Genomic DNA, 14441 nt, shown 5'->3' on the forward strand with positions numbered 1-14441 from the left:
TGGACAGAGACATACTTCCAGATAAAAGGAGTTGAGAAGACACAAGCATCTTTCCAGACAGGAGAAATGGACAGAAAGAGGCAGGAGGATAGATGAATAGAGACACATACAGAGAAGAGAAAAAGGTAGAGATACATATAAGCAGGAGAGATGGACAGACACAAATACATACAGACAGGAGGAGAGAAAAGAGACACAGATAGAAGAGGTAGACAGGCACTCATCCAGACAGAAGGAGAAATGGACAGAAACATGGACAGAGAAGGTCAGAGAGTAAAGCATAGAGGTAAGAGGAGAAATGGAGAGAGACACAGAGACACATATACAGTCATGAGGAGAGCTGTGCAGAGAAAGAGATGGAGAGACCCACAGGCAGAAGAGAGAATCCATCCCCCTCTCCCATTTACTCTTCCCCACTCTTCCTCTCCCAGTCCCACTGCTCAGCTCCCCGCCCCCCCCCGCCCCCGCAAATCCAAGACCAGCAGGACCAGGTGTCCCATCCGCCATACTCCGATGGGTGGTGGCATCCCCTCAGTGGAGGGGGGCAGTTGGGTGGAGAAGCAGCAACAGCAGCAACAGCGGCGGCGGCGTCCCAGGGGCTCCGTGAATGTGTCCGGGGTAGGGGGAGGGGACCCGGTCATCCCCTGTCTCCGACCCAGGTGCCCCTTGGCGGTGGCAGCAGCAGCATCGCCTCCTAGCGGTCCAGATTCATAGTCCAGTGCTTGGCTCCAGCGTTGCTGTCCCTGGCGTTGGCAGCGCCACCGCTCGTGGGACCCCCAGCCCCGATACCGACCTCGCCCTCGTTTTTGAGGTCCTGGAAGACCTGGGTGAAGAAGTGGGGGTCGGCGTTGAGCCGCAGCATCTGCGCGCTGAGCCTCTGGATGAGCCGCAGGCAACGCTGCCAGAAGCGCTCCTTGTCCGGCTCTACTAGGAAAGGTTTGAGCGGGTAGGATATCTCGTTCCCCATGTAGGAGTAGGCGAGGTAGAGGCAGGTGAGGAAGGCGGCCTGCAGCTCAGCGGCCGAGCCCAGCTCGTCCCCGCGCAGCGCCTCCCGGCACAGCAGATACACGAACACCAGGTTGGCGGGGGTGATGAACGCCTGGTCTTGCCACCCCTGCAGCAGAAGAGATCGGTCCACCCCTCGGAACCAGCCCACCAGCTCCCCAGGGCTCAGCTCCTTCAGCCGGTAGCAGCGCCGGCACACAAAGTCGCCCAGGCAGCGTAGCAGCTCGCCAGTGGAGGCCTGCACGATGACCCGTCGGGGGGAACCCCCGGGGACTGAGGGAGCCTGGGGGGCCGCCACAGATGGCGGCGGCGGCGGAGGCTTTCCTCCTCCCCCTCCGGAGCCTGGCGGGGCCGAGGCGCTGACTCCGGAGGACGGCTCGACGGTGGTGGGCACTGTGGGCACGGGCACAGGCAGGGGCTTGGCGGCGCCGCCGCCATCTGGAGGTTCCCGGCCCTTGCGGAGAAGGTTCTCTCGGTTGCGCTGCTGGACCAGTAAGTCTGGGCCCGCCTGGGAAGGCTTGGGCGTCACCTTCTTGCTGCCCTTCTTCTTCTTGGCGGATGCGGCCACCAGTCGCTTCCAGGTGAGTGCCGAGATGAGAACTGATGGCCGCTTCAGCCGGCTCTCTCCCTTGCCTGCTTTGCCCGACGGCAGCTGCCCGTAGCCTCCCAGCGACTCCTCCCCCGCGGACTGCTGCGGCTTCTTCTTCTCGTCGGGCAGCCCGCCTGGCCGCCGGCCCTTGGCGGAGGAGGCGGGCGACAGAGACAGCACCGTGCCCATCCTGTGGGGCAGAAAAAGCTCACGCGGCCCCGGGCGACGCTCCCCGTGGGGGAGCCAGGAAAGACACCGCCGCTGCTGCAGCACCCGGGAACAGGGGCCTGATGAAGGGAGGAGACCCCGGGCTCGGGGCGGGAGGGGTGGGATTGGAGGTGGGAATGTAGCTGCACCGCGGCGGCGGTGACGGCTGCTCTCCGGGTCTGAGCTGCGCCAGCTGCTGCGCCAGCCCCACCCCTCGGGCCCCCTCCCACTGGGCGCCGCGCCCCGCCCCACGCAACCAATCCGAGCCTGGGCTGCCCCCAGGACTGGCAGCCCCTCGGACCAATAAGGGCTCGCTTCGGGATTCCAAGTCCCACCCTTCCCCCCCCACCTCCCATCCTTCCCCCCACCACCTCGTTCCCTTCGCTCTGTGGGGGGGCGGTTGGGAACCCGGGGGTTTAGAGATGCTATTTGTAGGAAGCCGAGGCAGGGCCGGGGGGTTGGGGCTGGCCGTAGTGGAGGGTGGGAGAACGGTTCTCCAAGCACCCGGCGGCTGTCTCCCTCTTCCCACTCCTCAACTGTCCGTCTTCGGCCTGGCTTGTTTTGGTGCAGTGGGGCCGAGTTTGCGATGAGGCTGAGGGGGAGCCCGCTCTGGGGGCCCCAGGGCGTGGGGTAGGGGAGAAGAGTAAAGGGCTGGCGCTCCTTGCCTAATAATTCCCTGCCCCCCCAAGTTGCGGAGAGGCAGGTCTCTGAGGACCATCCCTCTCCCTTACCTCCTCCAACCTTCCCTCTCTTCCTCTTCCCTCCCGCCATGAGAGCCGCTGCAGAGGTTGGGAGGGATATGAATTGTGAGACTCAGTGTGTGTGTGTGTGTGTGTGTGTGTGTGTGTGTGTGTGTGTGTTGTGCAAAAATATGTGTATATGTGTGCATAGGTGTGCATTGTGGCCACGGATGCAGATCTATGGATTGTTGCGTGAGTTTTTGTTCCCCCACTTTTCTTCCCCATATCAGAGGATTGTACTTTGAGGATGATGCTAACTCCTTGTCTGGGTTCTTCCTTTAGAGCTAACCGAAAGATGGCCCAGCAGCTTAGGGAAACAGTGGATCTCTGCAGGGGATGGAGATGAAGCTTCTGACTTCTCCATACTGTGGTCCCAATTTTCTGACCCGAAGGCTATTGCATTGTGTCTAGGACTCCATAGGTGGTCACTGTGCTAGTCTCTAATCAGCTCTTCTCTGACAACCAAGAAGCTGTCAATTCACCCTAAAGAGAGGGACACCCCCCCCCAAACATGCATCTACGCTCACATAAAGCACACCACTTGGGAATGAGTTGCATGACCCTTTTACCTCCATTCCCTCCCCACCATGGATTGGGATATACTTTTATGGTAGTTTTAGTTACATGTCTCTGATCAGCGCTGTCAACACTACTGCCTCACAGCCTTTTTCAGCCATGTCTATGATCTGCCACGTCTGTCATGAGGGTCTCACCAATCAACTGGCTAGGGCCAAGGACTCCATATTTATACAGGGCTCCCCAATTCACTTCCTTCCTCAATCCGCACCCCACAAACACACTTAGCTCAGCCTCCTCTGTTCCTTTCCATATTAGGGCTCTCTGCTCCCTTCTTTCAAATAGCTCCCTTCCAGCTGGGAGTATCTCCGACATTGAATCATCTATTTGGGCTATCTTACCACCTACAGTTGTTCCAGAAATTCCTAAAACCTCACCTTCTCCAAGAAGACTTTGTGAAATAATTAGAAAGAAGAGAGTAATTTCAATAGGCTCACCCTGATTTTGCCATCACTACCACCAAAAGGAAGCTTAGGGTTCATGCTTATTTGCATCGCTGTTCCAGGTACTGAACAAAGAGCATTTGTCTTTCTGTGTCCTAACATTGCAGGATTTAGAGTGGGAAACCTCCTCAGAGGTTATCTAATCCAACCCCATAACTTTACAGATGTTGAAACTGAGGCCTAGATGAGTTAAATGTTTTGCCCGAGGTCATCCAGCTAGCAAGAAGCAGAGACAGAATTTGAATCCAGGTACTCTGACTAATCCAGTGCTCTTTCCATGAGACTGTACTAATTAATGTCTCAAGAAAGATATGATTAATAGGAATGAACTTATAGTAAAATAAAATTATTTTTTAAAGGAAAATCAATCAACCACATTAATAGGAAGTGAATTTCCATTCTATGCATGGCAAAATGGGAGGTTTGGGGGGAGATGGGGCCATAGGTATTCCATGCTTATGCAGAGTAAGGGGCTAGGGGAACTATTATTTTGAACAAGTTGGGAAGGTTTTATGGAGGATGGAGAATTTCATGAAATGGCTAGGAAACTTCCATTACTCACTATTCCACTGTTTCCTTTCAGTTTGCTTGCAATGTAATTATCTGTTGCCTATTTATATATTCAATCAATCAACAAATATTTATTCAGCTTGTGTGAGGAATTATTGTAGGATCTGGAGATACAAATACATCAGTCAAACAGTTCCTGACCTCAAGGGGCTTACATTCTATCTGGAGAAACATGTAGACTCAAAGTGTATATTAAATATTGTTTCAACAATCCAGCTAGCAGCTGCTGTGGGGGGTGTAAAATCAACAACAACCAGCTCACAGAACGATGCAAGTCCAGGTTCTTTTGATCTGCTTTACTAAGGAAAGCAGCGTTAAGGGGTTAACAATCTCAATTTAATCCAGCATGCAAATAACATTCACTTAGTTCAGGGGAAAAGCCAGCACCCTGAACTTTACAGCACATACAAACAAATTACAAACATCAACAGACAGACCTAGTCTGATTCAAATCCCTATTCATAGTTACCAGAGTTCAACAAAGTCCCAAAATCTGGGTTACAAGCTGGAGGTCTGCCCAGAGTCTCTGCATCAGCGTGTCACCAAGAGTGAGAGCCCTAAGCAAATGGCTCTGTCTTCTCTTTTTCATACAGTTTCAGACATTATCAAATGTTATCTGAGTGACCAGAACGTAGGCTCCTATGACTGGCTCTGGAGTTAACACCTCCCCTTAGGACCCTGGGAGCTTCACACCAACATAGGCTTAGCACCTAGTAATTAGGGGTTTGGGGCAAACTTAGGAGCAAAGATCTAATCAGACCTCCCTTAGTTTGTCCTACCTGGGGTCCCACCTTAGTTACCAATTCACGCCCACGTAGGTTTAGCACCTAATAGGGGTTTGGGCCTGGGACTTAGCACCTAGTAAGACTCAATCAAAGACACTTAATTACTCATTTTAAAACAGTAAGAAAGTCCCAACTTAATTGATATTACAAATATATGCAAAGTAAATTCTAGATAATTTTGGAAGAGAAGGCACTAGCAGTTGGGAGGATCTGGAAAGTCCTCAAGGAGGATGTGGTGTTGGCACAGAACTTTGAAAGAAGCTAAGAATTCAAAAAGGTAGAGGTAAGAAGATAGTGTATTCCAGGCACAGAGACCATGCAAAGGCATATAAATAGGAGAAAGAATGCTGCCTGTAAAGGACAACATATAGGTCAGTTTAGTAGGAATATAGCATGTGGCGGGGTGGGGGGTGGGGTTAGTGATATGTAATAAGCCTGGAAATGTAGACCCAGATTGTAAAGGGCTTAAAATGTGAACAGGGGAGCTTGGATATGATCCTAGAGGTGATAGGGAGCAGTGGAATTCATTGAGCAGGAGAGTGGCATGGTCATACCTGTGCTGTAAGAATAATACTTTGGCAGCTGTGTGGAGGATGGATTGGAGGAGGGAGAGACTGGAAGTGGGGAGGTGAGTTAGGTTATTGTAATAGCCTAGATGAGGAGAAAAAGAGAGTAAAGAGTAAAGAGTTGAATATCTACAAGTGGTATGAAATGGAGATTCATGGTTTCATATAAAATCCTTTTTATGTTCTGGGTTATGGAAATATTTTTTCATATCTAAATTCAGAATATTGCTTTTAATTGAGCATGGCTCTGAAGTTTCAAAACTGGGTAGCTTGAAGAATGATGATACCCTGGACAAGAATAGGGATTTTTGGAAAAGAAGTGGGTTGGAGGGAGGGGAAGGAAAATAAATTCTACATGTTTGAGATGACAATGGAATATCTAGTTTGAAATATTCAATAGGCAGTTGGTGACATGGGAACAGAGATCAGGAGAAGAACAAAGGAAGAATAAGATGATGAAGATGATGAAGAAGACGAAAAAGAAGAAGAAGATGATGATGATGATGACGATGATGGATAGATAAAGAGACAGTTATAGAGATTACTGGGAGTCCTCTTCATAGAGATTGTAGTTGAGTTAAAGGGAACTGATTAGATCACTGGGAGAATGTAAAGAGCTAAGACAAGAGGGCCCAGCATAGGACCCAGGAGTACACTCACAATGGGAAGGAAATGGATAAAGATTCATTCAGGAAAGGAGACTGAGAAGGAAGGGCCAAGGAAAGGAAAATCAAGGAGGAGAACCACTGTATTGAAAACCAAGAGAAGCTAGAGAACCTAGAGGGTGCTCATGCTCATGCTCAGCAGTTCCAAATACAATGGAGAATTCAAGATGAATGAAGACTGAGAAAAGGCCTTTGGATTGCACAATTGTTGTTTTTCCATCATTTTCAAAGAGGACCAATGACATCATGGGGTGATGTCTTAACTTAAAAGTGAATTGGATTTAAGTGAGGCAGAGTTGGCCATTAAAGGGTTATTGGTAACTTTGGAGATGGTACTTTCAGTTGGAAAATTAGGTTGGAAACCAGATTTTGAGGAGTGAAGTGACTGAGAGGAGAGAAAACGGAGAAGAGGCAATGAATGTAAACAGAAGTTTTTTAGAAGTGTTATCATGAAAGGGAACAGATGTTTAGAAGCATGATTTGAATAGATGGTATAGTAAGTTAAAGGGGTTTTTTTCCTCTTAAGGATGATTGGGGGGAGCAGTAGATAGAGAGAGGCTGAAGGTCAGAGAAAAAAAAGGGGATGAATATGGGGGCAGTCTCCCAGAGAAGATGAGAAGAAATGGAATGCATAGTAAAAGTAGAGAAGCTGGGGCCTTGGTGAGAAGGGCCACCTCTTTCTCAGAGACTGGAGTAAAAGAAGAGAGAATGAGAAATGATGGTGAGGAATTTTGAGATATAGTATAGGAGAGAAGAGGGAGCATATTGGGAATGACTTCTATTTTTTTCATTAAAGTATAAGTAAAGGTCATCTGCAGAGAGGGTAGTCTATTCTCCTAAGGGGAGAATAGACTATCTGCTGAAATCAATTGAATATCAAAATTAGGATTCCCTTGCATGAGTGAAAACCCAGTTCAGATTACATGACACAAATTTGTAGCGTACCTATTTAGCATAATTGTCTGACTCCTTCAGTTCTCTTCACCAGCAGGTAAACAGGAGTTACAGGTAGATGGTAGGAGTGAGGAAGGTAAGTACATCAATAGGATTTAGCAAGGTAAAAGTGTCAAAGGATTATGAAGCTAAGAAATCAAGAGTAGAGAACAGTGTAATGTCAAAGTGATTAATTATAGGGTCAAGATTGGAAAGAGATGGGGCAGTTAGGTGAGTGAGTAGAGCACTGGCCCTGGAGTCAGGAGGACCTGAGTTCAAATCTGGCCTCAGACACTTGACACACTTACTAGCTGTGTGATCTTGGGCAAGTCACTTAACCCCAATTGCCCTGCCTCTCCCCCTCCAAAAAAAAGATTGGAAAGGGAGGAAAGTAAAGCCAGACAAGGATGATAGTCTGGGAGAGCAGTAAAAGACTGAAAGTTGTAGTGAGGATGAAGAATAGGTTTAGGAGTAATGAGGCATTGGCAGAGATGAAATGATAAGAAGTCATGGTCATATAATGGAATTTCAGAATTCTTGGTTCTATTTCCATGTGTCATTTGCACATTTTTCTGTATGTTCTCATGTGTCTTAGATCATAAGCCACTGGAGTGTAGGCACACTTAGCTTTTAAATCACTCTGTTCAGCACCCAGAGATGCACTTAATACATAGAAGATATTTGGTGGCTGTGATTGCAGATTAGGCCAAGGTCTGGAGAGCCTTGTAAGATTGTAGGGGGCCCATAAATAAAATCTCAGACAAAGCCCTCAGGGCAAAGCGCAGAGGCTTCAGAAATGGTGTTTTCTCACCTTGAAGAAGATCTTTCAAGACACATGTTTTTATTCTATAAATATAACGTATTAGTACATATCCTCCACTAAAGTTTCACTCTAATACCTTGTAGTATCATGGAAGTACCATAGGATTCTTAAACATGGTGTGGTATATCAAAACCAGTGCTAAAATTAACTTCACCTTAGATACTTACTTACCACTATATGATCATGAACAAGTCCCTTAATTTCTTAGAACCACAGTTTCCTCATTTGTAAAATGGGATAAAGTACGTAAAGCCCTTTGGAATCTTTAAGCCACTATATAAATGCCAGTGATTACTCCCATGCCAGTAGATCATGAGTTCTGGGTGGGAGTTGGGGTGTCTTTCAAAGCTGTATAGTCTTTGAGCATAGGCCTAGAAATGATTGAAGTGGTTAATTATGGGGTCAAGATTGGGAAGGGAGGAAAGTGTAGTCAGAACAGGCAAGGTAGCCTGGGAGAGCAGCAAATAACTGGAAGTTGTAGTAAGGATGAACAACAGGTATGTGTCTGCTGCCTGAAGCCTAACAAGTTTCGTCACTAGGTTGTCTGCAAGTTGATGATTTCTTTTCAGCAAAAGTAACCTCCTGCTTAGTTACTAAGACCTTTCCCACTATGTGGAAGAAGTACTCCCTACTGACAAAAATGGAAATATTATTTGCCCAATGATCTTCTCCAACCCCTCACGTCCTACCCCTGGTCTGGTAGCTCTGAGCATTCCCCCAAGGCAGGGGTATCTACCTGAAATATCTTGTTATCCTTCATGTTCGAAGAGGACCAATAACTTCACAAGGCAATGTCTTGATTCAGGGATGAATTAGATTGAAGTGAGGCAGAGTTACATAAAGTCATTAACCTCACTCTCTTTTCCAGAGTCATCAAACTCCAGTGACAAGACAAAAGTCAAGATGACTCCTGATGGCCTGGGATACAGTGGATGAATGTCTGACCAAACTCTAAGTGCATTTCCCTAGCATTTGGCTAGGGAAAGTCTTCATATGCTTGGGGTAGACACTCCCCTAACTGATAAGTTTGAGGTCCATTGGTTACCCTTAACCTGGTTTAGCCTGTCTGACAAGATGGTTTATAATATTTTACCCACCCACATAGCCTAGGAAGAAGCTAGAATGAATCCAATCCCTCTGACTCCTGAAATCTCACCTCTGTATTTTATGCTACCAAAGTAAGTTGTTGATGCCTTATTGTGGCACAGACATGATCTTGAGTCCTTGAAGGCTATGCCAGCAGAACTTGAGTTCTGATGGGTTTTACCAAGTCTGAAAGGCCTCAAGTAAATCATAATAGAACATTTTCATAATAATTTAAAATGTGCAAAGTACTTTCCATTCATTATCTTATTTGACCCTCACAACAGCCTGTGGAGAAAGAGATACAGTAATTATTATCCTTATGTTACAGATGAGGAAACTGAGGCTCAAAGAGGCTAAGTAAGTTGTCCAAGGCTAATCAATGTCAAAGACAGGGTTTGAAAGGAGGTCTTACACAATTTTAAGTGCAGCACTCTCTCCATTGTATCATTGATAGTGTGTCTCTTATTCAAGGACTAATCTAGCCAAGTTTGGAGTCTCCTCACCAGAAGGTAGACTACAGGGTGATGAATTTTTTTTAGCTTCAGCAATTTCCAATACTAAGGTTTAGTAAAGTTACCTATCACCGCCACCCCCCCCAAATTATAAATACTTGAAAAAGTATTAGTATTTCTTAAGGTGTAGTTCCATACTGTTGTGAATTCTATGTATGAAAGAAAATCATTACTCACTTTTTTCTGTGCCTCTCTATCTGTATTTCTTCTGTCTATATTTGGCTCTCCAAAGCATTATTGTGTAGTGGAAAGAAAATAAGATTAAAACTCAGGAGGTCTAGGTTCTAGTCCTGATATTACCTAGCTGTGTGATCTTGGACAAATCTTGGACATTTCTCTAGATCTCAATTTCTCATATGTAAAATGAGGGAGTTAGGCTATATACCTCTGCTCCATCCCTAACATTCTGATTCTTTAGTTCTTAAGGGGGGAAAGGGAAGTTGTTTTTAATTTTTGCATCCCCAGTACCTCGAACAGTACCATGCATGTAGTAAATATTTATTGAATCACTGTCCATCTTTTTTAATGGATTTTTACCTCACTATTACAGTTTCGTTCCCAGTGTGAAGAAAATCAGTCTGATCTCTATGATTGCACAGCCATTCCACCTCTCCTATCCCTATATCCATCACTGAGAGCAATCTAGTTTGAAGAGGTGGTGTGGTGTTAATGTGATTAAAGATCTTCCCCCTGGAGCTAGTTAAGGGAAGTTTGATTAGAGGAGGCTTGTTTGTGGGAAGTTCCACACCCTTTTGCTAACTAGGTGTGAGGCCCCAGGCCCACACCTTTTTGCTGATTAGGTATGAAGCACTTGAGCCCTGAGAAGGGCATATATACCCTAAGGGTAGCCATTAAACTCACAGTTCAGAATCCAGCCCAAGGAGAAGGAGAGAAAGATTCAGAGACAGAGAGGGAGAGAGAGAGAACTGAAAGGACTCTCAGAACTGAAAGCTCTCAGAACTTCAGGAGGAGAGGATGCAGGCAAGCAGACAGTTAAGATTCATGAGTGAATGTTTATGGGAAGGCTGTAGCAGAAGGGAAGGTTACAGGATGACTTGGCTCCTTGCTGTGATTCTGTGTTTTAATTTCCTTGCTGTTACATTGAAATGAACTGACTGGTTTTGGGATACAATTGTTGCTATGTCAAATTGGAATTTTTGGTTTTGGGATTTGATCCTCTGGTGTCTGAATACGTGTTTTACTTCTTCTGCCTTCTATATAGAGTCTCTTATATTTCGTGACTCTGAACCATACAGGCGTATTCGTGGTCACCATCGATATCATGAATCTTGCCTTACTGATACAGGTGAAGATGGGAAGATGAGTGATCTATCACGACCCATAAGGAAAGAGTCCCATACAACTGACCCATTGAACCAAGGTTATGTAGATATCCCTTCAAATAGAGATATTTCTATAACTGAGACCTTAGTCATTTGAGTCACCCATTTTCTCTCCTAGAATGTGGAATGATGACCTCCTAAAGAAGAAAGAAGTCAGGGAATAGGCATATATCAAAGCAGCACAGGGGTCTGGAAGGCTTGGGATAAGTGCCCTCCTCCTAAAATAGAAAACTCAAAAGAAACCCCATCAAAACAAAGATTACCCACAGGGAATTTTAGAAACAGTCTAGGTAGAGTCATAGATTACATGTTGTTTCCTGTCCTTTCTCATCTTCCTTGTTTCCTCTGGTGATATTCCAGCTTTTCTATCAATCTGATGGAAAATATGTTTCCACTCAACCCTATTCCTGTTTTCTAGATTCAAACACTCTTCCCACCCTAGGGACAAGAAAGCCACTGAAGAGGTCAGATCCTAGGAATAGGAATGGGGAGTAAAAAAAAAAACAACCCTGAACCACCTAAAGCCTGAGGGTTGGGAGAATCACAATTGATTAATAGGGGTGCTCTGCTTTCATATGTAGCTCAGTGGTACAATGGATAGAAGGCTAGAAGATCTGTGTTCAAATTCAACCTCAGACTCTTACTAGCTGTGTGACCCTGGGCAAGTCACTTAACTTTTCTCTGCCTCAGTTTCCTCAACTGTAAAATAAGGATAAGGATAACACCTACCTTCCAAGATTGTTATGAGGATCAAATGAAATGATATTTGTAAAGAGCTTAGTACAGTGATTAACACATAGGAGGTGCTTAATAAATGCTTGTTCTCTTCCCCCCTCTTTTCAAATTCTCACATGTCCTCTCACTTGCCCTACCAGCAAGCCAGTATAATTAAAGAATTCAAATACAGGTTTTTGAGAAAAAAACAATGGGGCTGGGAGCTCATTAGAGGAATGGTAATCCACTATAGGGAACGTGAGAACAGAGCCTACTGGGTCTTAAGTTGTCCAAGATGAAAGGGTCAAAGTTCAGAGATCTGAGAGTTGGGTCGAAGCTTCATCCCACCGCTTCACACACTCTTTCCCATGTATCAAGCTATCTCTGCATCAAAATCAAGGTCCATCACTTGAGGTCTCTGGTAGGGGGTTCCTACTCCTTGGGGGCCTTCTTGTGGATGGAGGATTATCCAGTATGAGGGCTTCTGGAGCTCAGAGAATATTGGTATCAGTTCTGAAGCAGATCCCAACTCCAGTTCTGTCTGACCCTCTCTATTTACTCTTTCCTGGACTGGATCCTCCAGACTTTCTTATCCCTATGCTATAATCTATGTTTCCCTATTGCTGTTGGTAGGTGCAGTGGATAGAGTGTTGGATTCAGTTTCAAGAAGACCTGAGTTCCCAAATCCTGCCTAAGACACTATATGTGATCTTGGATAAGTCACTTAAACCTTTTTCAGCCTCAATTTCCTCATCTTTAAAATGGAGATAATAACACCTACTTCACAAGGTTGTCATGAGAGGTAATGACCTTAAATTGACACATAAATGTCAGCTTTTATTAAAACCATCTTTGCTTTTTCTAGCTCTGTTCTCAAAGCTCCCCTGCGTAGGATCTTGGCTCTCCTTCTCTCTCCTGTTTCCTTCCTCTTTTCCTTCTCAGCTCCCTGATTTGAAAATGCTTTCCCTGGCTTTATGTTCCTTTTTCTTCTTTTCTTTACCCCATTCCTTCCCTATCCCCCACCCTCCCCATCCCCACCCCACTGCTCTTTCCTGAACCCCGGATGGCTCCCAACATGGCACTCAAAATATAGGAGTATATCCAAGTGGGAGGGAGTGGTGACTGTTGCTTCCCTAGGATATTCTTAGCCCTGTCTGGGGGCTGGAACCAGAATCAGTGTTTCCATCTCAACCAGGCAGGTGGCTATGAAAAAGCAGTCTCCATACCTATCAATGTGTCTCACTCTCTGTCTCCTCCTTCTCTCTCCCTGTCATTGTATCAGTCACTGAGTTCACAGCTTTAGGGAGGTTCCTGTAGTCAGGTTCATTTTTCCCCATATTCCTTCTTGGGCCCAGGGTTACATTCCTTGGCTGGGGTCCTATTCTCCCCAGTCTGGCCACCATTGTGAAGGAGAAGCCTATGGGGCTCAGGGATTCTCTAATCTAAAGATCCATTTAGTATGAGTAGTTGAAGAGTTAGTGGGTGGTGAGGGAGGCTGGGTAGGATAGGTCCTTGGAGATTTGGGGGGATGGGAAGAAAGGACCTTGGCAGCAGTCTGAACCCAGAGGTCCATGAAACAGAGAAGTTATGAGCTCCATAGGCACCTCCATCCTTCTTTTGCTTCCCAGTCCTTCATTCTGCTTTCTATTCACTCTCTCTAATTTTCCCTGGGCCCAAATTCTTTTGCCTCCACCAGTGGGGTGCTTCATACAGCATCCACATCCGCCACCAGAGGGTGCTTGGTTTCCAGGATCCTGTTAATATCTTAGAATTTTTAAGTTCCTCCCCACTCCACCCCCACCCCTTCCCCCATATCCCGTGAAAAATCACCCTCCTAACTCCCTCACTGAATAGCCTATGCTTGGGCTGAGGCTGAGAGCCGAGCCTGGGTTCTAATCTCGGCTATGTGCCTTGGCTTCCCCTTGATTGTGAAGGGAGGAGTCAAATAAAAGAATTTAAGATCCATTGGTAGCAAAGGAAAGGTTTTATATCCAGAGAGCAGAAGAGAGAAAACTCCCTCAGCCCTTGCCTCATTAGCATGACTTCCCTCATTAGGGCATTCATCATTAGAGACCAAGCTTTCAAATCTCTACTTCCCTCATGATTTCTGTTGCAGTGGCTGCTCATGTGCCCAGAATTTCCACGGGGGTGTTGTTTAATTTGGTCCCTGATGTGACTTTATCATAAAGGTAACAGAACATCAGTAAGTTAGGCATTAGTTCTCAAGTTCCAGGAAATCCATTCATCCATTCTACAGAAATCTATTTTGTACTTGCCATGTACAAAGCAATGTGATTTGTTGAGTGTCTATCCACTGTGGACCCAGTCCCTGCTCCTCCTACTTCCAGAATGTTTATGAACTTTGGTTATTCTTCCTGGATAGCTCATAGTTTATTTGAATCATTAAAGATTAGAGTCAATCAGCCTTCAAGTGTGTGGGAAAAGATATAAGGAGAAACTACTACAAGAGGGTGAGGTAGGAAGGGTTGGTCTCAGACCAGTCTCAATTGATTCACTCACATGAGACAGATGACAGAGCTAATGAGGTGCTAATAATGTATTAAAATAAGTGCAAAGATAAGTCTATCCTTGTTATCACCTTACAAACTGAAGAAAATTTCTGAATTGAATTGGAACAGCAGTTTGTCATTGAATCAATGAACATTGGTCATGCCCCAAATAGGCATTAAAAAGGTCTTAGCTTCCTAGACCTGGAATCAGTCTGAATTGAAACTAGGAGCAGGCCTGCAGATTGTGTCCCCTGTGCCTCTACCAGAGATCAGCTGGAGCAAGGGAAAGTATTTATTTTTCTCCTCTCCCTTCATCCCATTGACGCCTCCATGGTGGTTACTTTCCCTACTTACTGTAGGTGACACTGGAACTG

General features: G+C 45.8%; 1 protein-coding gene across 1 annotated transcript; it reads right to left on the reverse strand.

Moving 5' to 3' along the window:
* Positions 1–452: 452 nt before the first annotated feature.
* On the reverse strand, positions 453–1783 carry CDK5R2 (cyclin dependent kinase 5 regulatory subunit 2). The gene has a single exon (XM_036756813.1). The coding sequence runs from the start codon at positions 1781–1783 to the stop codon at positions 695–697; it is 1089 nt and encodes a 362-aa protein (XP_036612708.1). The 3' UTR covers positions 453–694.
* Between the last annotated feature and the right edge of the window lie 12658 nt (positions 1784–14441).

The sequence above is a fragment of the Trichosurus vulpecula genome, chromosome 4 (assembly GCF_011100635.1).
Source record: "Trichosurus vulpecula isolate mTriVul1 chromosome 4, mTriVul1.pri, whole genome shotgun sequence".
NCBI classification, from domain to species: domain Eukaryota; kingdom Metazoa; phylum Chordata; class Mammalia; order Diprotodontia; family Phalangeridae; genus Trichosurus; species Trichosurus vulpecula.

Coding starts and splice junctions, on each gene's coding strand:
- CDK5R2 (XM_036756813.1), bottom strand. CDS start 1,783: ATGGGCACGGTGCTGTCTCTGTCGCCCGCCTCCTCCGCCAAGGGCCGG.